The following is a 27,711-nucleotide window of genomic DNA, read 5'->3' as shown; positions in this document are numbered from 1 at the left end:
CAGTGTTATGGCAAGTTATGTCAGCTGTTATGACACATTATGACATGGTTATGACCGTGTCATAACGTCTTCTAACGCTGGGTTTAAAGTAAAGTGTTATCCAAAATCGTCTGTAGCGTCTGAATGGTTTGACCATTATTACCCCTCTATGGAAACATGAGACTCTCCCGAACACAACAGTGTTTTCCGTTTGTCACGAACTGGCTCAAAGCCCGTAACAAAAGGGAGACAACGTGGAGATAAGGCGTAACAAAATATATATTTATTAACTAAAGCAACTAAGGAAAATATACAATGGTGTGTGTAATCAGTAATCAGTAGCGTAAGTGAGTGTTTTGCATGCATGAATGTGATAATGCAGGGTGTTGAAAGATGCTATAGCAAACAACCCCAAAACCACCTAGAAACCAACAAAATCCATAAAGGTGTCTGCATGGAGAGAGTCTCCTCCATGAATGGGGAAGTGGTGTATTTATCCTGGGAGACACCGGGCCCAGGTGTTTCCCATGTAGCTGACTACCCTCCCAACTCCGCCCACCGACATCCTAATAAGGAAACAACAAAGAGAGAATACGGCAGACAGAGTGGGAGGGTCGTCACATTCCCCCCCATAAAACCGGGGACCAACAAGGGCCCCGGAACAACGACACAGAAGTGGCACCTGCCTTTTAACAGGTCAAATTTGCTCACAAACTTAGCTGCACCGACTTGATCAACACAGTCCTCCATCCGAGGAAGAGGAAAATAATCTGGCTTTGTGACACTGTTTAACTTACTGTAGTCCGTACAAAATCGGTTTGTTCCATCCAGTTTACTGACCAAGATACAGGGAGAAGTCCAACTGGAGAAAGAAGGCTCTGCTATCTTACTCTCCAGCATTTATTTGACCTCAGCATCCAGACAACGTAGTTTCTCTGAAGAAACTCTATAGAACCGCTGACGAATGGGGTCAGCATCTCCAATGTCAATATCATGTTCTATTAAGGTTGTACGTATAGGTGTATCAGAAAACAAACCTGGAAATCTCTGAATTAGACCAACCATCTCTTTCCGCCCATCAACAGGTAGGTGAGTGAAAAGACTGTCTAAAATATCCAGGGTTTCTGAATTTTTCAATCTACCCTGCAATATACAATCGTCAGGACCAGGAACATCTTCCTCCTCATGCACACATCTAGCACGACAAGAACCCAAGGAAACAACGGTATCAGCCAAAAGAACAGGTTTACCGTCCTCTGTAGACTTCCACTGTTCAGTCTCAGAGGAACGTGTATAATAGGGTTTTAACAGATTTACATGGCACAGCTGGTATGCTTTCCTCTGTTCTGGAGTGGCAACTAAATCATTTTGCTCAGTGTACTGGCGCACCACTGTATATGGACCTTGAAACTTAGCTTGAAAAGGAGAACCAACAATTGGCAGCAGAGCAAGAACCTGGTCACCCGGACTAAAGTGACGAGGCTCAGCTCGGCGATCAAATATGCCCTTCATCCTCTCCTGTGAAGATGATAACTTCTCCTTAGCCATTTCACCAGCGGCGTATAGGCGGCGCTGGAAATCACACACATACGATAACAGGGACTGAGGAGGCTCGGGAGACTTCCAGTCATCCTGGAGAACAGATAAAAGTCCACGCACCCTATGTCCAAACACAAGGTCATTTGGACTGAAACCCGTGCTCTCCTGTGAAACCTCCCTAGCGGCTAACAGTAACCAAGCCAACCCCTCCTCCCAATCCTTATCCATCGCAGTACAATAAGCTCTCAACAAAGACTTAAGTGTTTGATGGAAATGTTCCAGTGCTCCTTGACTTTGCGCGAGATAGGCGCTAGACAAATTGTGTTTAATATGGAGCTGTTGAAGAACCTGACTAAACAGATTAGAGGTGAAATTAGATCCTTGATCACTCTGAATGACCTTAGGGATTCCAAACAATGAGAGAAACTGAGTCAAGGCTTTTAACACAGACTTAGTCGTGATAGATCGAAGAGGATAGGCAGCAGGAAACCTAGTGGTCTGCCACATCACAGTGAACAGGTAACTGCTAGCCTTTTTAGAACGAGGCAGAGGACCCACACAGTCAATAATCAGATACTCAAAAGGTTGGCTGAGTACAGGAATAGGAAACAAGGGTACCGGCTTAATAGCTTGATTAGGTTTACCAGTTAATTGACAGGTGTGACAAGTTTTGATACAATCAGAAACATCCCTCTTTAATCTAGGCCAAAAGAAATGTCTTAATATGCGATTGTAGGTTTTCCTCACCCCCATATGTCCAGCAACGTCGCTGTGAGAAGTTTCCAACACCAACTCACGAAGCTTAACTGGTACAACAACCTGACTAATTGCCTCCCCCAAAAAACAACTATCATGAGACACCCACTTTCTCATCAGGACATCCTCTTGGAGAAAATACCCATGGGCGACATCTCCCAACTGTTCTACAGGCACAATTTGGTCACGCAACTCTTCTAACGTGGGGTCATCCCGTTGTGCATTGATTAGATCTGAGCGGGTTACAGATAACGGGATAACAGGGAAAACAGTGACATACTTTGTATTATTATCATTAGTCGGAGCAGTGACCAGTTCGCCACGACCCATAGAACGTGTCACTGCACACGCAGAGAACACCTCTGGGAAACTCTGTACACTCTCATCAGGAATCCCAACAAATGACGGCTTAGTGGAAACCACCAGAGATGGAAACACGTCAGGCCATACACGCTCACCAGCCAAGTTATTCCCAAGGATAACGTCGATACCCTCAATAGGCAACGAAGGACGCACCCCCACAACAACTTCACCCTTCACCAGCCCACAATCCAACATCAGTTTATGCAATGGAACTGACAGAGTGTTCAAACCTATTCCCCTAATTAGAACACTATTCCCCGAATCAGTCTCAGCAGAAAAGGGTAACACAGACTCCAACACAAATGATTCAGAGGCACCTGTGTCTCTCAGGATCTTCACTGGCACAAGGTCTTTACTTCCTAACATAGACACAAAACCTTCCATAATGAAAGGTAAATAGTCTGGATCAATATGGACTTTCACATTCTCCTGGGCCTGAGGAAATGAGTCATGAGTGAACTGATGTGGAACAGGTGCAGCTAACACGGTAGACTTAGATTTAGCGTAAGCACCCTTTGACCTGAGAAGTGGACATTCGTTTTTCCAATGACCTGAACCTTGACAGTAGTGACACTCCTGCCCAAAGTCAGCTTTACCATGGGAGTCAGGCTCAACCCTAGTTGAATAGAACTCTGCCCGTGAACCAAAGTATCTCGGTGAGCGAAGCCAAAATCTATCCTAACGTCCCACTCTTTCCGAATACGGGGCTCTGCAAAGACACTTTCGTGAGTCAACACATACTCGTCCGCAGCTTCAGCGACATTCTTTACTTTCTGTTCGTTAATATACGTGGCAATACGATCAGGAATTGTGTCCTTAAATTGCTCTAACATAATCAGATCACACAGCCCTTGGAAAGTCACAACTGCAGAGGCGGAACACCAGCGATTAAACTGTAAAGATAATTGTCGCGCAAACTCAACATGAGTCTGTTTATCATCCCTTTTTAAAGTTCTAAATCATTGGCGGTAAGCCTCAGGGACCAATTCATAAATCTGTAACACAGCTGTTTTAACTTTATCATAACTGGCACTGTCGGCTACACTAAGAGCTGAATATGCTTCCTGCGCGGTCAGCACACACTGCAACATTAAAGTGCGGTCAGAATCAGGCCAACTCCTAGCGTCAGCAATACGCTCAAACAACGAAAATAATGTCTCAGGGTCCTTTTCATTAAACTGAGGCAATAACCGTAAGTTCCCAACAATATCAAATGTCTCTGGGGCACGACCAAAAGAGGAACTACCCCTAGGTAAATCTGGGTCACCTTCCCAGAACAAACTCTCCCCTGAGATCTTTCCTTCCCTAACCAACTCTATATGTTCTTGTTGCAACTTGATTTTAGCACGCTCCATATCTTGTTTAAATGCCAATTCCTTTTCAAACTTTACACGATCATGCTTTAGCTTCTCACGATCATGCTGCCGATCATGCTCTCTTTTCTCACGTTCATGCTGTCGATCATGCTCTCTTTTCTCACGTTCATGCTGCCGATCATGCTCCAGCTGTAACAGAAGCAGTTCTTTCTGCTGTTCAAAAAGAAGGCTACTAGGACTAACCGATGGAATGGTCATTGTAACGTTATGGGGAGACGACAAGTCCTCAGCAGAGGCTGGTCCAGTGGTAACTTCAAGAATACCACTCTCCATCAAATTGGCCTTCAATATCAACCTAATAGAATTCTTTAAACGTTTATGACTAATTTCAACCTTGTAGTGTTCAGCGATCTTCAACAGCTGTTCTTTAGTACCTAAATCTAACAATTCCTCTGATGGAAAGTGAATGAACTCATCTACATAAGATGCCATAGTCACAAAAAAAAATCTCACTCTTCCCCTCTGCTGAGCACACCAGACCACAACCCGAGAATTGACAATCACCCTGAGCACCACAGAAGAGAGATGAGATACAGAGCTTCCCCAAAACCTACAATAACTCAACCCTAGTCTTCGTGCGGATTTGTGGTGGGAATTTATGCACTGTAGCCTGCTGGCAAGGAAATAGAACTCCCCAGCATGCTGGCAAATTCCGCCAAGCCACGGATGTGCCCCCGAGACAACTGCTCTGTCCACAGACACCACACAAAAATAACAAACATTAACCATGCCCAACATATTCCAAAAAATGAAACATGTCGCTAAGCCTATCAGGGGAAAAAGGCCCAAATCTCCCACCGAGGTACACAGCCGATTACTCACCTCAGACTGACGTCCCAACACAAAGTAGAACAAACGTTTCCAGGCTAGGCAGGGCCTGGAAACTAACCATTATACTTTTTCCAACGCAGCACACAACCCAAACAACAAAGGCAACCAATACTGGGCCTATCAAACTCACACAAAATATGCAAACCAAACACGTACCTCCCCGGTCTCCCAACCAATAGTTCAACGACACCCACGAGCGTCTTGGGACTAGTCTGAAGTCAGTACAGCCGATCTGCTAACTTCTGTCTGTAGCGTCAAAACAGTTTGGACAACACACTAATATGACCCCTCTGTTGAAAGGTGAGACTCTCACAAACACAAATATTTGTTTTGCTCTAGGATGCCCACAGGCCACACCAGACCCGTCTGAAGGTCCCCCGTACCAGTTGAAAAAATGTAATGGAAGTATACTGAACAAAATTATCAACACAACATATAAATTGTTGGTCCCATGTTTTATGAGCTGAAATAGAAAATCCCAGAAATTGTTCTTATGCAAATGTATTTCTCAAAAATGTTGTGCACAGATTTGTTTACATCCCTGTTAGTGAGCATTTCTCCTTTGCCAAGATAATCCATTACAACTGACAGGTGTGACATATGAAGAAGCTGATTAAACAGCATGATCATTACACAGGTGCACCTTGTGTTGGGGACAATAAAAGGCAACTGTAAAATGTGCAGTTTTGTTAGACAACACAATGCCAAAGATGTCTCAAGTTTTGAGGGAGTGTGCAATTGGCATGCTGACTGCAGGAATTTCCACCAGAGCTGTTACCAGAGAATTGATTGTTAATTTCTCTACCTTAAGCCACCTCCAATTTTGCTTTAGATAATTTAGAAGTTCATCCAACCAGCCTCACAACCGCAGACCACCTGTATAGCGTTGTGTGGACGAGCGGTTTGCTGATGTCAACATTGTGAACAGAGTGCCCAATGATGGTGGTGGGGTTATGGTATGGACAAGCATAAGCTACGGACAACGAACACAATTGCATTTATCGATGGCAATTTGAATGCACAGAGATACCGTGACAAGATCCTGAGGCCCATTGTAATGCCATTCATCCACCACCATCACCTCATGTTTCAGCATGATAATGCATGGCCCCATGTTGCAAGGATCTGTACACAATTCCTGGAAGCTGAAAATGTCCCAGTTCTTCCATGGCCTGCGTACTCACCAGATACAGTGGGGAGAACAAGTATTTGATGCACTGCAGATTTTGCAGGTTTTCCTACTTACAAAGCATGTAGAGGTCTGTAATGTTTATCATAGGTACACTTCAACTGTGAGAGACGGAATCTAAAACAGAAATCCAGAAAAACACATTGTATGATTTTTAAGTAATTCATTTGCCGGAAAAAAACCCTGTGGCGCAAACACGCACCCCTAACAGCACTAACAAGCACAATCAATCCCACACAAAGACTAAGAGGCAGCGGAGGTTAATAAACCCACCAAAATTAATTAATAGGACACAGGTGATAACAATAACAGACAGACACAAACGAAAAATGGATCGGCGGCAGGTGGCAGGTAGTAGGCCAGCGACGACAACTGCTGAGCACCGCCCGAACAGGAAGGGGAGACACCTTCGGTGGAAGTCGTGACGGATAGACACATACTTACTTACCTACTTAGGCCTATTGAGAGAGAGAGAAAGAGAGAGAAAAATACAGAACATTTGATTATTTCTCATTTCTAAAGGTTACTTGTGTGTTTCTCTTCTAGTCCTGTCTGGTTGCCATAGTTGTTCCTGACCCAGAGACAATGCCTGCATGGGCCCTGAAGAAAGGCATGGAGGGGAGCTATCGGGACCTCTGTAAAAATACTGTATGTGATTTCAATTCCATCTTTACATTCAATGGTGTTTTCATTCTGTTTGTTGCCATGATGAAGGAGAGGCTTGAAATAATCAACTGTGCATAGATGTGAATAGATTGACGTAATCAAAAGAAAGGATTCCTGTTGCACAACATTCATGTCTCGGTACTGTGCTTTTAGAGAAAGATCATCAGATCCTCAGACCCTGAGTAAACTGATTGAAGAAAAGGAAAGGGCACCTTGTTGAACCCTTTGAGTTGTTGAATAGATCGACATAACACAACACATGGTATTGTCTTAGAGTCATGGTATGGTGTCTTGTCTTGTGTGTGTGTGTGTGTAAAGGTCCTGAAGAAAGCCATCATGGAAGACTTGCAGAGACTGGGCAAGGCCAGTGGCCTCCACTCGTTTGAGCAGGTGTGTGTGTGTCAATTGTAAGGTGTTCATTGGTGAGGGCAAATGACAACTGAAAGTGAATACCTCGACGATGATGACAAATAGCTGATATGCACACTTGACCTGGCAAAGGATCCTGTCTACATTCTAATGTATTCTGTCTGTCCCAAGGTGAAAAACATCCACATCCACAACGAGCAGTTCTCCATACAGAATGGCCTATTGACTCCCACACTAAAAGCGAAGAGACCTGAGCTGAGGGAGTTTTTCAAGGAGAAGATTGAAGACCTGTACGAAAACATCTCCATGTGAAACACTACCACAGAATAAACATTTCTCAGTAACATCAGTCCTCATTTAACATTTGTCATTCACTCCCCTTCACCCCCATCCAACCACAAAACAGACTCAAACCAACCAAACAAGTTACTGACCGTGGGTCAGGAAGGAAGTATCAACTTAGCTCTTTGGACCCCCACTGACCAAGTTCTGTCTGCTGCTCCAGGGCAGCCTAGCAGTGTGTTGGGCCAGTAATCGAAAGGTTGCTGGTTTGAATACCTGAGCCGACAAGGTGAAAAATCTGTCGATGTGCCCTTGAGCAAAGCTCTTAACCCTAATTTACTCCAGGGGCGCCACACTACTATGGCTGACCCTGTGAAACAACACATTTCACCTACAGTACTCGGTATATGTGACAATACATCTGTATAATGTTTTTCCAATGTAGAGCTAAAACCAAATCAGCCTCATCTCTTATCTTGAAACGCCAGCAACAGACAGTCAACATAGCCTGCATGCTCCTCTTTCTTTTGTAGGCCTATCAAAACATTACAAAAAAAATGATGCAATCTTTAAGTTCTTCTCATTGTTGTGTTCAGAGAATTTGCCTGGTAAGAACATACCGACCTCAAATAAGGGCATTGCATGCAGTGTGCCCTGCATTGCTGGGACCGTTGTTACAGGAGACTTCAAAATGAGTCCTGGGCTCTTAAGGCAGTCAACAGGGGTGTAAAAACGTTTTGTCTGTTGCAAAACCTTTTCCAACAAAAACAGCTTAATCAAAACGTAAAACATTTTTTCAACAAAAACTAGAGTTTTATTGGACAAATTCAGGTAGGCCCCTCCCCGTTCCATTTGTTCTGTTTGCTTCCATTTGATTCCTAGAGTAAATGGTAAACGCTTTCCATGCAAGGCAAAATGTTTTGCAACGGAATCTGACTAATGAATACACCCCTGGTATACCAACACCGTCAACCGTCATACTGCAAGGCTTTTTCATGAAGTCGAGATCGACAAGCTCCACTCATTGACGGAGGTTAAAACAAAATAGACTGTGAAAATGTGGGTTTATGTAGTACAAATGTATAGGCTTTTGAGTTAATTTCAGTCCCAAATTATTACTATGTGGATGTACATATTAAGGACAACTAGACATAAGCATATTTAAGCAGTGGTTTGAATGCATTTTTTTTGCGTGTAGTGAGATGAATTGTAACTTTATTTAATCTGTTGTCAAATGGAATCAGCACCATATCCTTGTATTGAATGAGTGCAGGCAGCAACAGGGATTAGGGGTTGGGATGGGGCAGAGAAAAATAAAATACATTCTGGAATTATTTTAATTTATTATTTCTTTATTCTTTTCCATGTCAAGCGATGCTTAAACCAACTAAAACAGAATTACCTTTGCATTGCAACATTTGGCTGGGCGATATAGACAGAAAATGTTAAAGGCCCAGTGGAAACACAAATGTGATTTCCTGTGTATATATATATATATATATATATATATATATATATATATTTCCACCCTGAGGTTGGAATAATACTGTGAAAATTATGATAATACAATAATTTTTATTGTAAGGGCTGTACGAAAGAAACGTTAGAAATTTGTTCCTGTTTTGGTGTCAGGGAATTTTGGTCTACCATGGTGACATCACCATGCAGTAACTGAGTTAATAAACCAATAAGAAAGAGTTCCAAACCTCTCTGCCAATAACTGCACATTCAGTTTTACCCTCGCCACTCAAACCTGCCCTAGACAGTCCTAGAAAAATGATTGCTTGATAAATGGCTCTTTTCTAAGAATGTGTTATTATTTAAAAAATATACCACTTTCTAAAAAAATAAATCACAGTATGGTACTTAATTATTACCCTGAAATGATCTGATATTGAGATCTGCATTGGACCTTTAAAGGGATACTGCGAGATTTGCGCCTTTTGTTCGACCCAGAATCTGATAAACTCATGGATACCATTTTTATGTCTCTGTACCCATACCCGTATGTCTCTGTACCCGTACCTGTATGTCTCTGTACCCATATGTCTCTGAACCCGTCCCCATATGTCTCTGTACCCGTACCTGTATGTCTCTGTATCCGTACCTGTATGTCTCTGTACCCCTCTGTACCCATAGACTTCCAGTCATTGAGCTAACGCTAAAACTAGAGAACTTAATTTATACTGCACAGAGACATAACAATTGTATCCACGGGCTAATCGGACTCTTGGTAAGTAGAACAAGGGCAATATAATAGCAATGATCACGGTAGTGATATAGGGTGATCAAATCAAAGTATTTTGGTCGCGTACGCAGTTTAGCAGGTGTTATGGCGGGTGCAGTGAAATGCTTATGTTCTAGTTCCTATCAATCAATGCAGTAAATGTCAAACAAGCACACAATAATACAAAGTAAAACAAAGAATCACAAATGTAGTACATTAGTAGATCTATAAATAGTATGCAAACATTGTTAAAGTGACCAGTGTTCATTTACTATGTACAGTGGGGCAAAAAAGTATTTAGTCAGCCACCAATTGTGCAAGTACTCCCACTTAAAAAGATGAGAGAGGCCTGTAATTTTTATCATAGGTACACTTCAACTATGACAGACAAAATGAGAAAACAAATCCAGAAAATCACATTGTAGGATCTTTAATGAAATTATTTGCAAATTATGGTGGAAAATAAGTATTTGGTCAATAACAAAAGTTTATCTCAATACTTTGTTATATACCCTTTGTTGGCAATGACGTAGGTCAAACGTTTTCTGTAAGTCTTCACAAGGTTTTCACACACTGTTGCTGGTATTTTGGCCCATTCCTCCATGCAGATCTCCTCTAGAGCAGTGATGTTTTGGGGCTGTTGCTGGGCAACACGGACTTTCAACTCCCTCCAAAGATTTTCTATGGGGTTGAGATCTGGAGACTGGCTAGGCCACTCCAAGACCTTGAAATGCTTCTTACGAAGCCACTCCTTCGTTGCCCGGGCGGTGTGTTTGGGATCATTGTCATGCTGAAAGACCCAGCCACGTTTCATCTTCAATGCCCTTGCTGATGGTAGGCTTTGTTACTTTGGTCCCAGCTCTCTGCAGGTCATGCACTAGGTCCCCTGTGTGGTTCTGGGATTTTTGCTCACCGTTCTTGTGATCATTTTGACCCCACGGGGTGAGCTCTTGCGTGGAGCCCCAGATCGAGGGAGACTTATCAGTGGTCTTGTATGTCTTCCATTGCCTAATAATTGCTCCCACAGTTGATTTCTTCAAACCAAGCTGCTTACCTATTGCAGATTCAGTCTTCCCAGCCTGGTGCAGGTCTACAATTTTTTTTCTGGTGTCCTTTGACAGCTCTTTGGTCTTGGCCATAGTGGAGTTTGGAGTGTGACTGTTTGAGGTTGTGGACAGGTGTCTTTTATATTGATAACAAGTTCAAACAGGTGCCATTAATAAAGGTAACGAGTGAGGGACAGAGGAGCCTCTTAAAGAAGAAGTTACAGGTCTGTGAGAGCCAGAAATCGTGCTTGTTTGTAGGTGACCAAATACTTATTTTCCACCATAATTTGCAAATATATTCATTAAAAATCCTACAATGTGATTTTCTGGATTTTTTTTCTAATTTTGTCTGTCATAGTTGAAGTGTACCTATGATGAAAATTACAGGCCTCTCTCATCTTTTTAAGTGGGAGAACTTGCACAATTGGTGGCTAACTAAATACTTTTTTGCCCCACTGTACATAGGGCAGCAGTCCGTGAGGTGCAGGGTAAAGTATGCAACAGTTGGACACAGTCTCCATTGATATGTGTCTCCTGAGTTTTTGGAGTATAATGAGCTTGACACAGGTAAAGTGGCTGAGTGATTGGTTTACCTCTTCTGTAGGTTTACTTTGGCACAACAAAAGTCTACTTGGAGCTAGCATCCAAGTGCATGCTTCTTCTTATCAGCAGCCAACAACTACAATGTTGAGAGCTGAAGGTCTATAGGGCATATTTTCTTCCAAGTACCTCAGATGAAGTTTCATCATCATAGTTGATGTTTGATTTTAGTAGGGGAAAGGCTGCACTTATAGAGCCTCTGAAATATGTTTGTGAGCAGCAGGACCTCAAATAGTCTGTTACAGCTTAACAATTAACCTCAGTATCAGTGTCATGTTTTTTTTATTATCATACTCTAACTCAAAGGCTGTGGAGGTTGTTCAATGAACTTAGCTCATGTGATTGTCTTTTAACTGAGGCCTGAAGACTAGCCCACAAAGTAAATGTCTACAGCATGCTAACCCTGTCATGTGACATACGTTGCATTCCCCCGCTCAGACGTTGCATGCGTCAACCATCGACTGACAGATTGATATAACATATGATGTGGTTAGCTGATACAAAAATACCTATCCAGGCGTTGTAAGATCTGGCATGCTTCAGCAACGCCTGGGCAGAGGAATACGCCCATAGACGACCAGGGCTCAAACCATAGCATTCATAACACTTTAATATATGGACAGATTAATATAATACATTTGGAAAATTCAGCTCATTTTATTTGGTCAAAACAATATTTCCGGGCCTCCCGAGTAGCGGTTGGGCTCTACTTGGCTCATTGTGCTATAGTGACTCCCCGGTCGCCAGTTGAATGGTTTCCTCCGACACATTGGTGTGGCTGGCTTCCGGGTTAAGCTGGCGGGTGTTAAGGAGAGCGGTGAGGCGGGTCATGTTTCGGAGAACACATGACTCCACCTTCGCCTCTCCAGAGTCCATTGGGGAGTTGCAGCGATGAGACAAGTTCGAAAATGGGGAGAAAAAAATACAACAACAAAAAACAAAACTAAAAAGAATACTTGACTTATCTGATCTAAGGCCTTGGCTTCAATAAAAGGAGCATAGGCCATAGACAAATGTCCTCCTCCATCTCACTCGTTTCGGGGCAAGTTTTTCCAGGTCTCACCATGTTGAGGCTACTTTCAGTCATTTCTGCCTGGACAAATAAGCCCACACCTGTCACTGAAGATCAAACTGGAAAAATGTGTCACAATCATATCCCTCAAGTCTCTGCATAAATACAAGCTGTTCAGACGATCACATGAATCCATTTCACAGATAAGATGTGATTGGCGTAGGCCTATTTGGGGAGTGTACATTGGATCTGGAAGAACAGGCATGCTTGTACAGCACTATTGTAAATTCATTTATAGAATGAAAGGAATAAAAAATAATTGCAAGTGAAACCACGAGACTGGTTAGGAATCAATGAAGATTACATAGCAACATTCCAACTGCTGATCAGATCACAAAGAATCCTGTAGTTTGTTTATAAAATATATGAATAATATGTTTTACAGTAAATCTAAATGATGGGTAGATAGGACAGGAATCAAACTGTACATGTTGTATATTTTAATATTCTGTGTTTTTCCTTCTTTGACTAATGACACTATTTTCGGTGAGTGGTCATGTCTCAAACCAGCTACAGGGTTACCTTACTCTATTTTTGTATTTCACATTTATGGCCAGCAGGGAGCGCCAACATAATTAGGGGAACATCGCCACACATTTTTTTCCAGCTGAATCTCTGGAAAAGTTTTTTTTGGGTATCAAGATGACGGGTAGGTTTATGCCCGAATTGTTGTTGGACTTGGAGGTGGAGAATGAGGATGAATTAACTGAAGTGGCAGGTGCTGTGAAAACCGTAGAGTTTCAGCCTTCCCCCGATGGTGATGAAGATGATTTTGGCCCAGTGGGAGAAAGATTTTTGGAGAGAATGGATTCTTGGCCATGGATGTCAGTTGTACCTCAGTAATGGAACTTATATCACAGAGGATGGATGTTGTGGTGTCAGCTGCAGAGAACTACTTGGGTGATTGTTTAGACTGTTTTGATCACGCATACTGGGATATGTTCCAGGTAGCTTCTGAGAACAACATTTACGAACACACGGATATGGTGACTGAGTTCATCAGAAAGTGTATAGGAGAGGTTGTACACACTGTGACTATTAAAACCTGCCCAAACCAGAAACCGTGGATAGATGGCAGCATTCATGGAAAACTGAAAGTGCGAACCATCACATTTAACCATGGCAAGGTGACTGGGAATGTGGCCGAATACAAACAGTGTAGTTATTCCCTCAGTAAGGCAAACAAATAGTTAAAACATCAGCACAGAGACAGTGGAGTCGCAATTCAACAGCTCAGACACAAGACATATGTGGCAGGGTCTACAGACAGTCACGAATTACAAAGGGAAAACCAGCCACGTCGCGCACACTGACGTCTTGCTCCAGGACAAGCTAAACACCTTCTTCGCCCACTTTGAGGATAATACAGTGTCACTGACGTGGCCCACTACCAAGGACTGTGGGCTCTCCTTCTCCATGGACGACGTAAGACATTTAAGCATGTTAACCCTCGCTAGGCTGCTGGCCCAGTCGGCATCACTAGCCGCGTCCTCAGAGCATGCACAAACCGGCTGGCCGGAGGGTTTACGGACATATTCAATCTCTCCCTATCCCAGTCTGCTGTCCCCACTTGCTTCAAGATGTCCACCATTGTTCCAGTACCCAAGAAAGCAAAGGTAACTGAACTAAATGACTATTGCCCTGTAGCACTCACTTCTGTCATCATGAAGTGCTTTGAGAGGCTAGTTAAGGATCATATCAGCTCTAACTCACCTGACACCCTAGGCCAACTTCAATTTGCTTACCGCCCCAGATCCACAGACGATGCAATCTCCATCGCTTTGCGCACTGCCCTATCCCATCTGGATAAGAGGAATATCTATGTAAGAATGCTGAATGCAGAGCCCTCCTGTACTCCCTGTTCACCCATGACTGCGTGGCCACGCACACCTCCAACTCAATTATCAAGTTTGCAGACGACACAACAGTAGTAGGCCTGATTACCAACAATGACGAGAGAGTGGTGCCAGGAAAATAATCTCTCACTCAAAATCAACAAAACAAAGGATCGGATCATGGACTTCAGGGAACAACAGAGGGAGCACACCCCTATCCACATCGACTGGACTGCAGTAGATAAAGTGGATAGCTTCAAGTTGCTCTGCATAGACATCACTGACGATCTGAAATCGTCCAACCACACAGACAGTGTGATGAAGAAGGCGCAACAGCGCCTTTTCAACCTCAGGATGCTGAATAAATTTGCCTTGGCCCCTAAAACCCTGACAAAAGTTTACAGATGCAAAATTGAGAGCATCCTGTTGGGCTGTATCACCGCCTGGTACAGCAACTGCACCGCCCGCAACTGCAGGGCTCTCCAGAGGATGGTGCGGTCACCGGGGACAAACTAGCTGCCCTCCAGGACACCTACAGCACCCGATTGTCACAGGAATGCCAAAAAGATCAAGGACAACAACCACCGGAGCCACGGCTTGTTCACCCCGCTATCATCCAGAAGGCGAAGTCAGTACAGGTGCATCAAAGTTGAGACCGAGAGACTGAAAAACAGCTTCTATCTCATTGCCATCAGACTGTTAAAAAGCCATGACTAGCGGGCTTCCACCCAGTTACGCAACCCTGTACCTTAGAGGCTGCTGCCCCATATACATAGACTTGGAATCACTGGCCACTTTAATAATGGAACACTAGTCACTTTAATAATGTTTACATACTACTTTAGTCTTCTCAGACATTGCTCAATTTAATTTTTATATATTTCTTGAATCCAATTTTTTACTTTTAGATTTATGTGTATTGTTCTGAATTGCTAGATATTGCTGCACTGTTGGAGCTAGGAACACAAGCATTTCGCTACACCCGCAATAACATTTGCTAAATATGTGTAAGTGACCAATACATTTTATTTTATTTGGGTGAATGAGATTTTACTGCAGAAGAGTTACAAGATGTTTTGAATGATAGTGTCCCGTCCTCCAAGGCTGCTGGCCTGGAGTAGGAACAGATAGGACCAAATTAGTGGAATAGTGGTGAGTTTTTAATGGGTGCAATTTTTTCACAAAGTAATGAATTCATACTACAGAATAGTAGGCTGATATACAGCCAATACAGTAGATGGCGCCATGCACCGATAATACTTGTTTGCGGACTGCGGTAATACCCCAGAAGAAGCAGTTGCTGATGATCCAGAGGTCTACGAAGGTTTGTGAATGTTTAAAAATAAAACTAGCTATGGCCAATGACAACGTTTTAATAATTAAATCACTAATTGTTTGTTCAAACTATCTTTCTGATTCGTTTGCTGGCTTTATACTTTAATCTAACAAGTGAAACACCTGCCTGGCCAAAAGATTAACAAACGTTGGCTACCGTTAGCTAACTACTGTAGCTAACTTAGCAGGCGTCATTATCGGGACACTCAAACACGTTCAAGTTGAAAGTTCATGCTCACCTTGACTTCATATTAAGTGGATGTAAATGCATCAATGAGCTTCGTACTCGTGTTTTGATTCAACTGTAACTTTTCTCTCCAAAGAATAATCGTGTTTTTCCTGGAATGGTTCGTTCAAAAGGTCGGAGTTACGACACCATCACAAGACGAGAAGGAATGCTCAGCAGCAGCTCCAGAAGGCAGAGTGGCGATACGCCTTTGAAGTCAGGTTTCACAAGAGGCAGTAAGAAATGGGATGCCTTTCAATGTCAGTATGCGCTACTATGATTATACCTGTCCTGAAGGCCATCTCTCCCCAGATTTCTTCAAGTGGTATCTTCATACACAGATAAGATGTAGCCATCTATAAAGTATTAAATAAACAGTTTCTGACATCCAGCTACACACGAATGTACATGCAGCACAACTGGTGGACAAAAAAGTTCAATAAGCCCAGTAGTATACTCATACCCAAGCAGAGGTTTTACCTTGCAGAGGAAGTTAAGTCTTGTTCATAGCCAATCATTAGGTTTGACTACTATGGTTGCTGATCACTTGCCTGGCAGAAGCAAATTGGTCTGGATGCCAGGCAATCTGATCAAGTCTTTTGTTTAAATTTCAGAACTAAAGCGACTCTTCCCTAAACCCCTCTGCGCACGGCCAAAAGGCCATGTTCTGTCACCTATAAATGAGTCAACATGCACTGATCACAGGTGAGCTGCTTCATCTGTTAAACAATTTATAACAATCAGATAAGGGTTGAGTCCCAAATGGTACCCTATTTCCCCGTTTAGAGAACTACATTTGACCAGTGCCATGGGGTGCCATTTGGGATGCAGACGGGTAGGATTTGTAGCTAGCATTAACGTGACTGTTCATTCCTAGTACATCCCATTATGTGTGCCTCAACAGATCTGTCTTGTCAACTGCTCCCTGGATGAACAGAATGCTGGAATCAAATGGAACTGTGAGTGAAAAGTCATTAAACAAGTTTGCATCACCTCCGATTCACTCGACTAACTTATCACTCTCCATTTTCTCTTTTCAGGAGAGCACAATACATTATAGCACAGAAGACGGTTCAAGTTGAGTTAGGAACATGTTTGTTTTTGTCAGTTTGTCACTTTGTCACTTTGGTCCTTCATGTTTTGGATTGTTAATTGCAAATGGGTCAAAGTTTACTATTGAACGTAATATTTTTTCTATGTGCAGTTTCACAAGTGGGTGTTTCCTCCCTCCTGTTGGATTGTGATGAGACTGATTCTGCTGACATCTCCAGCGATACTAGCTCCAGCAGTCTGCCCTCACCTGAGCAGTTCCGCAGAGAGAAAGTCTATGGTGTGTGTGTTGGTCTAGGACTCAGCAGGCACTGTAAAAAGACCTGGCTGACGGCCCATGCCTTAAGAAGTTGAGTGACAGGGATTTTTCAATCGCATCTTTTTTTGCGGTTTAGAAGAGATAGTGGCCTTCCCCAGTGAGGAGATGTTGGACCTGAATGTAAAGAACTCCACTCTCCTAGATGTCAGCCATGCTGAGGACATCCACATGCAGCAGCCTCCTAACCTGTCCTCCATCATTGGTAAGAGATACAGCACAATGCTGGACATACAGGATGTTACCCCAAATGGCACCGTATTGACTTTATAGACTACTGTTTTGACCTGAGCACCACTTTTGACCAGAGACCTATCTTGGGAAAATGGTGCCATTTGGGACATAACCCAAGTTTTGGTGATTTTAATTATTTTAATTTTAAGGACCCTGAAACCATGTCAACCTTGGAGAGGTTTAGTATTCCATGCTTCCTTATCTGTGCAAAATGTTATTTTTTTTCTTTGCAGACATTTCCCAAATGAATGATGGAAAAGATCAGGAAAAAAGGTCAATTTGATTGAATGGCTCGACTCTGTATAAGATGTGAAATTGACTTTTTCATAGAATGAATAGTCATTTATATTCTAACAAAGAACCTTTATTTGTTCACAGCCGTTTAGCGCCACCCATTAAAAGTACATATTCAGGTATTTGCTTATTATATTTATATATATGGGATGCTTATATATATATATATATATATAGTAATTTGTTTATTTTGGGGGGAAAAAAACTAACAAAAGCAGGAGAACGCATATAAAACTGATTATTTATTTTCCATGTATTTGTAGACAAGCTGTTCAATGCCTATGTGTCCGTTGAATGCACCCCCCTAGCTGGAGGAGTAACTGTGCCCTCAGTCCCCAAGAAAACACAAAGGGTATGAAAACACTCACCTGTCTTGTATTTCTCAGATTCTATCTGAGCTACAAGTGGCATGTAAAGAAAAACTGTGGCTCATCTGCAAGTGTAAGAATGTCAGTTAGTAATGAAGTCCTCCTCTCACAGCCAGTGACGATTAGACCCAGGAAGATCAAATGCAGGAAGAGAGTAAAATTTAGTGACTCTGTTACCACTGAGAAGATGGTAGTGAACAATGTGGAGCCTGTCAGTGAGAGGACCAGAGACACCGTAGACAACAGAGAAACTGCTGCCCCTGAAGTAGTCCCTCAAGTCCTGAAAAGACCCACACATCACTCACCAGAGCAAGCCAAGTTCTTTGACTTTGCAGATGAGAAAGAAAGAGACACCTTCTTTCAAAAGTTGAGGCAGAGGTACTCCTCTGTTAGGGTAAGCATCCTCTCTGAATGGTCAATCTTTGGATGATTGCAGATGCCATGTATTAGAAATTTGCTCTTATAGTATGTTGTTTGACTAACCATGTCCTGGTACTTTTCGTCACCAGAGTATATTCGCCAATGTTGGTGGGCGTTCGACAGATACATTTGAAGATGAGGGTAATGTTTGGTAAGCACAATTTCTACATAGGATGAAGTCCTGCAGATGTTAGTAAAATGGTTGGTTCCTAGGACAAAAATGTCTTGCAGACATGTCATTTTGGGGTATATTCAGAGGTGGAAACTTTCCGTGGGAATAATGGAAATATATGAATATTAATACCATTTTAAATGTAGATGTTTTTTGCTTTGGATATATTTACCATATCATATGGAGACAGAAACAAACCTTTTACCTTATCAAAAGTAGACATAATTGCAAATGATTAAATCCTTCCAATAGAACCCCCCCCGTTTTAGTTATGAATTGAACTTTAATTAAATAAGTTGACTCTTCACATGGGATGATTTCACTGAACAACAAAAGGGAATATTGAATGATCCATCGCATCTCCCAAAAAATGTTTTCAACACATCTGTAAAATGAGTCTAGAAACTAAAGCTTTGGTTGTCTTCCTCTCAGGCTTCCATGTCTTCTCGCTGGACCTCCTCAATGTCCACCTCTTGAACATCAGACTTTGAGGCCTCATCTTCACTTTCACTTTCCAACCTTGTTGACGATGGCTTGTTGTCAGGTTCAAATTTGCCCGGGTGGACAACAATTTTTCAACCCTTGTATTGGTCAGCCTGTTGCGTGCTTTGGTGTGTGTGTTCCCAAACAAGGACCAGTTGCACTCTGAGACGGCTGATGTTGGGGGGATTTGGAGGATGATGGAGGCAACTGGGTAGAGATCCTGAGATCCACAAAGTCACTTCCACCAGGTGGCTGATGATATATGTTGGCACGATTGCCATATTGCATCTCCATCCCAAAGCCCTTGCTTGGAAGTGTACTTTGCCAGACTGCCAAGAACCTTGTCCTCATCCAGGCCAAGGTGGCGAGACACAGTAGTGATGACACCATAGGCCTTGTTGATCTCTGCACCAGACAGGATGCTCTTGTCAGCATACTTGGGGTCCAACATGTACGCTGTGGCGTGTATGGGCTTCAGGCAGAAGTCATCACGCTTTTTGATGCATTTCAGAACGGTAGTTTCCTCTGCTTGGAGCAACAGTGAAGTGGGCAGGGCAGTTTGGATTTCTTCTCTTACATCTGCATGCAGAGTCTGTACATCAGACAGGATGGCATTGTCTCCCTCAATCCATGCAATGGCTACTGCTATAGGTTTCGGGAGTTTCAGGCTGCTTTCCACTCTTTCCCAAAATACATAATCCAGGAGGATCCTCTTAATGGGCATGTCCATATTGGCAGACTGATATGGTCATTTCTTGGAGAAACTCCTTCCCCCCCAGGAGAATGTCAAACATGATGACAACACCACCCCAACGGGTGTTGCTGGGCAGCTTCAATGTGGTGCTCTTATTCTTCTCACTTTGCTTGGTGAGGTAGATTGCTGCTATAACTTGATGACCCTTCACATACCTAACCATTTCCTTGGCTCTCTTGTAGAGTGTATCCATTGTTTTCAGTGCCATGATGTCCTTGAGGAGCAGATTCAATCTATGAGCAGCACAGCCAATGAGTGTGATGTGAGGGTAGGACTCCTCCACTTTAGACCAAGCATCCTTCATGTTCTCATCATTGTCTGTCACCAGTGCAAATACCATCTGTGGTCCAAGGTCATTGATGACTGCCTTCAGCTCATCTGCAATGTAGAGACTGGTGTGTCTGTTGTCCATTGTCTGTGCTCTTATAGAATACTGGTTGAGGGGTGGAGATGTAGTTAATTATTCCTTGCCCACTAACATTCAACCACCCATCAGAGAGGATTGCAATAGTCTGCTTTCTCTATGATTTGCTTGACCTTGACCTTCACCTGAACTCTGTTGAACTCTGCATCCAGCAAATGAGTAGATAAAGCCTGTCTGGTTGAAGGGGGTATTCTGGGCAAAGTACATTCAGAAATCTCTTCCAATACACATTGCCTGTGAGCATCAGAGGTGAACCAGTTGCATACACGGCTCAAGTAAGACATTCATCAGCATTTCTCTAACTCTGTTACTCCATTGAGTCAAAAACACTTCTGATTCCAGGAGGACCATGAGCTGTTGCTATCGATAAGGTGTCTGATTCATAATTTTCACCTCAAATAGAAGAGGGACTTTTGTCAGAGGATGCTTGTTGTGAGAGCTGAGGGAACTTTATGCACTTGGCTAGATGATTCTGCATCTTTGTTGCATTCGTCACATATGATTTGGCACAGTATTTGCAAATGTACACAGCTTTTCCTTCTACATTAGCCGCAGTGAAATGTCTTCACACATCAGATAGTGCCTGTGGCATTTTCCTGTAAAGATTAGAAAAAATGTGTAAAAGAAAAACAAATACAATTCCATGTACAGATAAATAGTTAAGCAGTTAGATTAAACAACTCCTTTGTAAGAAATGTTTTAAAATGCAACGTATGGAAATAGGTGAATTAACGCTCCTCAGTTAGCAGGCTCAAGCAAGCTAAAACCCACATCATTGCAAAAACTAACTAGCAGAAATTGTTAACAAGTTAGAAATTATTTAAACACTGTAGGCTACTATTTACTAGTTAACAAAAAATCATGTATGTCATATAAAATATTCACCCCAGCCAGTATTGTAATCAAAACCAGAAAGCATGTAGTTCTTGGCTCAGACAGTGTAGTAGTGTGAGCTCAATAGCATCTCATTCGTGTGCAAGATCTTGAGAATCAGCTGTACATGTGATGGAAGAGTGCACTGTGAATGCAGAGGGTTGCAATTATATTGAATTAGGGATAGTTTAGCCAAAATATGCCACAAGATGTAGAATTGCCTTGTGTGTCCCACTAAAAAGGTTAACTTGTTATTAGCTAACTTTGAAGAATTTAAGCAAAGTTCCCGGGCTTAACTTCCCATGGGAATTTTCTGACAGCCCTTTGCAGACCTAGTCATTACCCATGCCTCTCCTCTCGAGACCTTTCATTGCATCCTCAAGTATTTCCATAGGTAGGGCCAGGAGTTTTTCCTGACCAATGTGACCGGACCTGGGGTGTATTCATTTAGCTAATTCTGTGACAAAACCTTTCTTAAATTGAAGCAAACTGAACAAAACGGGGAGGGACCTACTTGAATAGAAACTCTCACTTTGCTCCTGTGTGGCTAAGTTGGCATGGTGGGACCAGTACAGAAAAAAGTGTGAACATTTATTCACTCACTACTGTAAGTCGCTCTGGATAAGAGTGTCTGCTAAATGACTAAATAATGACTAAATTAATGTAAAATGCTCTGTTTGCTTCCGTTTTCAAACAGTACACAGTTTCTGTAGGTAATCCGCCCCAGGAACAGCTCTTGGCTCTAGTTATTAGCTGTAAATCGGGCTCAAGTTTTTTCCTACTCGCGAGAAATCCCTGCTGCCCTTTCCATTAAATATTATACGGTTTTGTTTTTATGATTTATAGTAATGGTTGAGTATGTTTGATCTGCTGTTACTTTTTTTCATTTTCCATTGTTATTGAATATTGTGCTTTATTCACTCTGCAGTTCAAAGATATAAGTACCAAGTAGTTAAAGGGCTGAACCATCTGTGCAAAGTGTACCACTTCCAGTCCTCCAGGAAGTAAAGCTACCACAACTTGTAAAAGCTGTCATCAATACAGGTGAGAAAGCAAACAAACCACATTGTCTGAAGCTAACATTTTAACCTTATTTTACATGCCATTTTCTCTAAGCATTAATCTCTCAATACCCATTTTATTCATTCTCTTTTAGGACACTTCTGATCCCTAAAGGTTTTCACAGTCCATGGACAGACAGGTTGTTGTGGTTAAAAAAATATATTTAAAAAATGAAATTCTGTTGCTGTAATATATAATGTAGATAATGTACATTTTTAATTTAATTAACATAATAAATTGATAAAATTACAGTTCTGCTGTATTTGAGCTTATTATTTGACTAAACATGTGAAATATATTTCAGGCATGGAATTGGACTGTGATGTATACAAAATATTTATAATGTTTTAGGTGTTGAATGTACATTTTTATTTGGTGTCTTGTGTTCGAACTTTCAGCCAAAACATAAACAGAGTGATTATTTTGACCACGTGGTGTTTGGCTAAAAATATCATCCAATCAAGTGTTTTCGAGAAGGAGCAGTGGATCGTCGTCCAATCAGAAAACTGTAGTGGGTTTCCAAGCAGTTCGTGTGACTAATGCCTGTCATATGACTCTGCCACAAATGGGGTTAGTTTTAAGGAACTAAGGCTGCACTTGGATTTGGAAGAAAGCGAGACTTTCTAAAATGCCTCCAACTCTTTTTCAGAAACTTTTTAATAAAAGAAATTCAATTTCGCCGCCCCCAAGATGCAACAAAGAGGACCCCGCGTTCAGGTTTGTGCGCATGCTATCTACATGAAACTGCAAGCTATAGCTAACGTTAGCTGGCTAGTTAACGTTATTTGAGCAGCTCATTCTCTTGTGCAAGTGGAGCAGAAGTTGTCCGGAGTATTAGGTATTAAGATACAGTTATGCAATCCGTAATATGCAACGTGTTTTAACCACCTACCGTTCTGATAACGACAGCTGTAAAATGTTCTTAATTATTGCCACCTGCTAATTAAGTTAGCTAACCCACGCCAATCACATCGTGAAATCGCTTGAGAAAGACTGGGTCTTTGTAGAAAATATGACAATGCCTCTACTATTTTGTTGGAAATTACTTGAATCTAATGATAATATTTTGTGTTGTGCTGGACAGGGTTTCTTTGTCGCGTTTACTTGCAGTGACATACATTATCGGAATTATGTTTAATATCAGTGTACACAAACAACAAGAATGCATAACTAGCTAGCTACAATTCAAGATTATTATCATCACTTGGTGCCAAGTACAACGTGCATGCATGCATGCTACTGTACCCAGTCGCAGGCACAGTAGCTCTACGTGCAACGGTGCACGTGACTGTTCAATGGCTCTGACAACTAGATGGCTGGCTAACTGATGTTGCGCTGTGAAGGCTCTGTAAATACTGTAGTTGTGCTATACTTTCTCTGATTACCATGCAATTACAAAGCATTGGTGGCATTGACCTTCTGTTACTGCGCATTGGGAAATACTTTTTTAAATAAATTCTTAAATACTGCCATGTCATTTTTTTGGATGTCATCTATGTCATGCCAAAATATTGAATGTTTGTGAATTAGAGGCCTATAATTTAAATGTGAAGAAAAATGTCAGTTGGATTCTATTTGTGTCGCTCATGAGACCCCCGATGCTAAGTACCCTCACCTATATGTCAACCACATTCTACAGCCCAAAATGTCTTGTCTGTGATAGATAAATGGAGCGTAGTGCATTTTGCCCTTTGACTTCAATTGGGGCATGGCTTACTATTCCCTTTCTGGCTCACACGACAGTACATTTCTTTGGCACACAGGCTTCGTTTATCAGACATGCAGGACTGACAGACAGGAGTTCACTGTAACACTCACTCCAGCACAGGTCTGAAGAAGCAACACTTTGGTGTCTAATTTAATTGTTTTTCTGACAGTGACACTACTCCGATACTGACACCTGTGATTGAGCCTTAAGACTTTGTGAATTACCGTTCTGAGCAAACTTCTCATCTGGAGCAGTTTGTGAGGGCGCAAACATGCTTGGGAGTGAGATGTAGGCGGCACAGTGACTTCTCAACGGCTCTTCTCTAAACCCATAGTTGTATCAATCTGAGACAAGTAAGGAAAAGTTCATGTTAAGGAGTCTCTGTTGGACTGGGCCTGGAACAGCACTGCCACATCAATGCACTGTCCCTCCCTAAGAATACCAGGCAGGGCATCAGGTTGGCTGACCCTCTGAGGAAAACCTAAACAGCGCTCATATTTCCTTGGCTATGAGTGACCCAAGAGCAGCATACTGTACATTGCTGAGAGGTCCCGCCCAGGGGCTTTGTTTGCTCCCCTGCCTGCCCGTGTTGCAAACAAACTTCCTTCCTGTACCACAGCACAGCCTGAAGTGTGGACTTAACACACTGCTCCTTCCCCAGCCAGATCACTGTAGATTATACATGCCAAACTGATATTTTCAATTTCTGTTTGTCTATTAAGCCTTTAGCTATAGTAGTGAAATTGGTTGAGAGAGGAGAAATCTATGCTCAAGTTCCTTCTCCTGGCCCTCTGCACATAGTTTCAAAACAGTGTGTGTGTCATGTGAGGGATCATCAATCATAATGTCTGCCAGAGTATCACATGTCTGTATTCCCCAGTCAGTCACAATCTATAAAAGTAACTGCCAGGTTAGATGAGGGAAAGTTATTGCTTTTCTTTTCCCAATGTCCTCCTTCCCCTGTTTTCAGTGATGGTTTGGCTACCTTGTATTTAAAAAAATAAATGAGTTTGGCTAGTGAGTGTGTTGCATCTCAGCAGACAGCTTGTCGACGTTCTTCCTATACAGGCTATTTTAAGTGGCCCGGAGTTCTCAGAACAGCAGTCATGGTAAAGACATATTTTTCTCCAGCCCCATCCCTTAATGGAAAACTCCACCCAATATGTTGGTATTAATTTCAGTAGTCCATTGTTGACACAATCCCAAAATGTTTTGCTTGTCAGCAATCTAGTTTTCAAGATATGTAACTTTCAAAATACAGAAGTCACCCCATATTTTGCGTAATATGATGCTGCGTTTTGTGTCATATGATGCAAATTGCATCATGCGAGGATTTCTGTATTTTTAAAGTTACATATCATGAACTTGATTGCTGACAAGCAAAACATTTTGGGATTGTGTCAATGGGCAAACACCAATATATATACTTTACTTTAACTTAGGGATGTCTTGTTCAAAGTTGTCAGTTCTTTTGACCAATTGTTCGGTCAAAATGTCTGACCACGTATTTCTCAATATATAGACATGTTTTTTTTAATGAAATCAACTATCTCATGCGGAATGCCAATTTATCTTATTTCTACCGATCTGCTCTCCACTTATGGTTTTCATATGCACATTGTCTTGAAACAGTTTCATTTATAATGTCTTCATATCTCAATCATTGTCATGTGATTAATCAAAATTCTATCTAAATGAAAATGATACAAACCTAAAATGACTTCTATTGCCAACTATGTAAAAAAGAAAATAGCCTACATAAAGCCAACAAATAAGAACATTGCAGCCTGCCGGTAGAAAATATCCTGATTTTAAATTAAAAAAAATCCTATAAATCACATTGGCTACACATGGCCTGTCTGCAACCAACTTGAAACATTCTATCAACTTGGGTCCAGCCAAAGCTTGCGCTTTGCTAGCAACATTGTATAAAATATTCTGGGCCCACAGTTTCCTGAGCTCAGGACAGACACAGCTGTAGGCTATTTGCACAAGGGATAAGAAGCTGTGCTTGACTTGGGCAGGAGATCACCAGAGCTGAGTACCGACACCTCAAATGTTCTACTGCTTGAGCTCCTGTTCCTTTTTAAATTATATTTGCTCACAAATGTTGTGGTGCTCCTGCACCTAAATAGAAACAGTACCAGCACCCAAAATGAGTACCAGAACATATTTCAGTCCAAGTCAAGCACTGATAAAAGTAATCAGGCCGGCCTATTTTATGATGTTTCCACTGGATCAGAGAATGACTTTTCACCTTTCACACTGACTATACCAGTCAAAGGTTTGGACACCAATTCATTCCAGGGTTTTTATTTTATTTTGTACTATTTTATACATTGTAGAGTAATAGTGAAGACATCAAAACAATGAAATAACACATGGAATCAAGTAGTAACCAAAGAAAGTGTTAAACAAATCAAAATATTTTATATTTGAGATTCTTCAAATAGCCACCCTTTGTCTTGATGACAGCTTTGCAAACTCTTGGCATTCGCTCAACCAGCTTCACGAGGTAGTCACTTGGAATGCATTTAAATTAACAGGTGTGCCTTGTTAAAAGTGAATTTGTGGAATTTCTTTCTTTGAGCCAATCAGTTATGTTGGTGATATACGGAAGATAGCCCTATTTGGTAAAATACCAAGTCCATATTATGTCAAGAAAAGCTGAAATAAGCAAAGAGATGACAGTCCATTGTTATTTTAAGACATGAAGGTCAGTCAATATGGAAAGTTTCTTCAAGTGCAGTTGCAAAAACCATCAAGCTCTATGATGGAACTGACTCTCGTGAGGACTGCCACAGGAATGGAAGACCCGGAGTTACCTCTGCAGAGGATCAGTTCATTAGAGTTATCTGCACCTCAGATTGCAGCCCAAATAAATACAAACATCAACTGTTCAGAGACAGCATGAATCAGGCCTTCATGGTCAAATTGCTGCAAAGAAACCACTACTAAAGGACACCAATAAGAAACAAGCAATGGACAATAGACCGGTGGATATCTTTCCTTTGGTCTGATGAGACCAAATTTTAGATTTTTGGTTTCAACCGCCATGTCTTTGTGAGACGCAGAGTAGGTGAATGGATGATCTCTGCATGTGTGGTTCCCACTGTGAAGCATGGAATAAGAGGTGTGGGGGTGCTTTGCTGGTGACACTGTTGGTGATTTATTTAGAATTCAAGGCACACTTAACCGGCATGGTTACCACAGCATTCTGCAGCGATACGCCGTCCCATCAGGTTTGCGTTAAGTGGGACTATCATTTGTTTTTCAACAGGACAATGACCCAGCACACCTCCAGGCTGTGTAAGGGCTATTTGACCAAGGAAGAGAGTGATGGAGTGCTGCATCAGATGACCTGGCCTCCACAATCACCCGATCTCAACCCAATTGAGATGGTTTGGGATGAGTTGGACCGCAGAGTGAAGGAAAAGCAGCCAACAAGTGCTCAACATATGTGGGAACTCCCTTCAAGGTTGTTGTAAAAGCATTCCAGGTGAAGCTGGTTGACAGAGTTCCAAGAGTGTGCAAAGCTGTCATCAAGTCAAAGGGTGGCTACTTTGAAGAACCTAAAACGTTGATTTGTTTCTTTTTTAGTTACTGCATGATTTCATATGTTATTTAATAAGTCGCTCTGGATAAGAGCGTCTGCTAAATGACTTAAATGTAATGTAAATGTTAATAGTTTTGATGTCTAAACTATTATTCTACGAATATAATAGAAAAAGTCAAATTAAAGAAAAATCCATGAGTAGTAGGTGTTCTAAAACTTTTGACTGGTACTGTGTGTTTTAGTTGAGCAGTAACACAAAATAAATAACAATTGACCAGTCGACGCATTGGGGTCAGCCCTACTACC

The 27,711-nt window shown here is 41.9% G+C and overlaps 3 protein-coding genes across 13 annotated transcripts in view; all 3 read left to right on the top strand.

Moving 5' to 3' along the window:
• The window catches only part of LOC135550954 (long-chain-fatty-acid--CoA ligase 6-like), a 106,732-nt gene extending 97,951 nt beyond the window's left edge, over positions 1-8,781 (top strand). For 4 of the 5 annotated variants that reach the window (XM_064982251.1, XM_064982253.1, XM_064982254.1 and 1 more), the window contains exons 19-21: positions 6,580-6,681; positions 7,018-7,089; positions 7,240-8,781. In XM_064982251.1, coding sequence (XP_064838323.1) covers positions 6,580-6,681; positions 7,018-7,089; positions 7,240-7,380 — 315 coding nt within the window. In that variant the 3' untranslated portion in view covers positions 7,381-8,781. The remainder of the gene's footprint in view (positions 1-6,579; positions 6,682-7,017; positions 7,090-7,239) is intronic. The other variant, XM_064982252.1, reaches the window with a different exon arrangement.
• Positions 8,782-15,367: 6,586 nt separating this feature from the next.
• LOC135549411 (uncharacterized) lies at positions 15,368-22,392 on the top strand. The gene is made up of 14 exons (XM_064979384.1): positions 15,368-15,454; positions 15,789-15,927; positions 16,306-16,396; positions 16,596-16,650; positions 16,732-16,768; positions 16,896-17,021; positions 17,137-17,262; positions 17,525-17,564; positions 17,670-17,704; positions 17,849-17,937; positions 18,066-18,347; positions 18,463-18,524; positions 22,008-22,123; positions 22,236-22,392. The coding sequence occupies exons 1-13, from the start codon at positions 15,368-15,370 to the stop codon at positions 22,018-22,020; spliced, it is 1,182 nt and encodes a 393-aa protein (XP_064835456.1). The 3' UTR covers positions 22,021-22,123; positions 22,236-22,392.
• Positions 22,393-22,600: 208 nt separating this feature from the next.
• The window catches only part of LOC135550952 (folliculin-interacting protein 1-like), a 57,991-nt gene continuing 52,880 nt past the window's right edge, over positions 22,601-27,711 (top strand). For 3 of the 7 annotated variants that reach the window (XM_064982243.1, XM_064982245.1, XM_064982241.1), the window contains exon 1: positions 22,602-22,858. In XM_064982243.1, coding sequence (XP_064838315.1) covers positions 22,770-22,858 — 89 coding nt within the window. In that variant the 5' untranslated portion in view covers positions 22,602-22,769. Of the gene's footprint in view, positions 22,859-27,711 lie in introns of all 7 variants that reach the window. The other 4 variants (XM_064982242.1, XM_064982244.1, XM_064982246.1 and 1 more) reach the window with 4 other exon arrangements.

The sequence above is a fragment of the Oncorhynchus masou genome, chromosome 12, assembly GCF_036934945.1.
Source record: "Oncorhynchus masou masou isolate Uvic2021 chromosome 12, UVic_Omas_1.1, whole genome shotgun sequence".
Classification (NCBI taxonomy): domain Eukaryota; kingdom Metazoa; phylum Chordata; class Actinopteri; order Salmoniformes; family Salmonidae; genus Oncorhynchus; species Oncorhynchus masou.
The sequence above is the reverse complement of the archived record's forward strand: the minus strand, read 5'-3'. Positions and strand labels throughout refer to the sequence as shown.

Coding starts and splice junctions, on each gene's coding strand:
- LOC135549411 (XM_064979384.1), top strand. CDS start 15,368: ATGGCGCCATGCACCGATAATACTTGTTTGCGGACTGCGGTAATACCC. Junction 16,397..16,595: donor TCAACATGCACTGATCACAG/GTGAGCTGCTTC, acceptor GTGCCTCAACAG/ATCTGTCTTGTCAACTGCTC. Junction 18,348..18,462: donor AGAGGTACTCCTCTGTTAGG/GTAAGCATCCTC, acceptor TTTCGTCACCAG/AGTATATTCGCCAATGTTGG.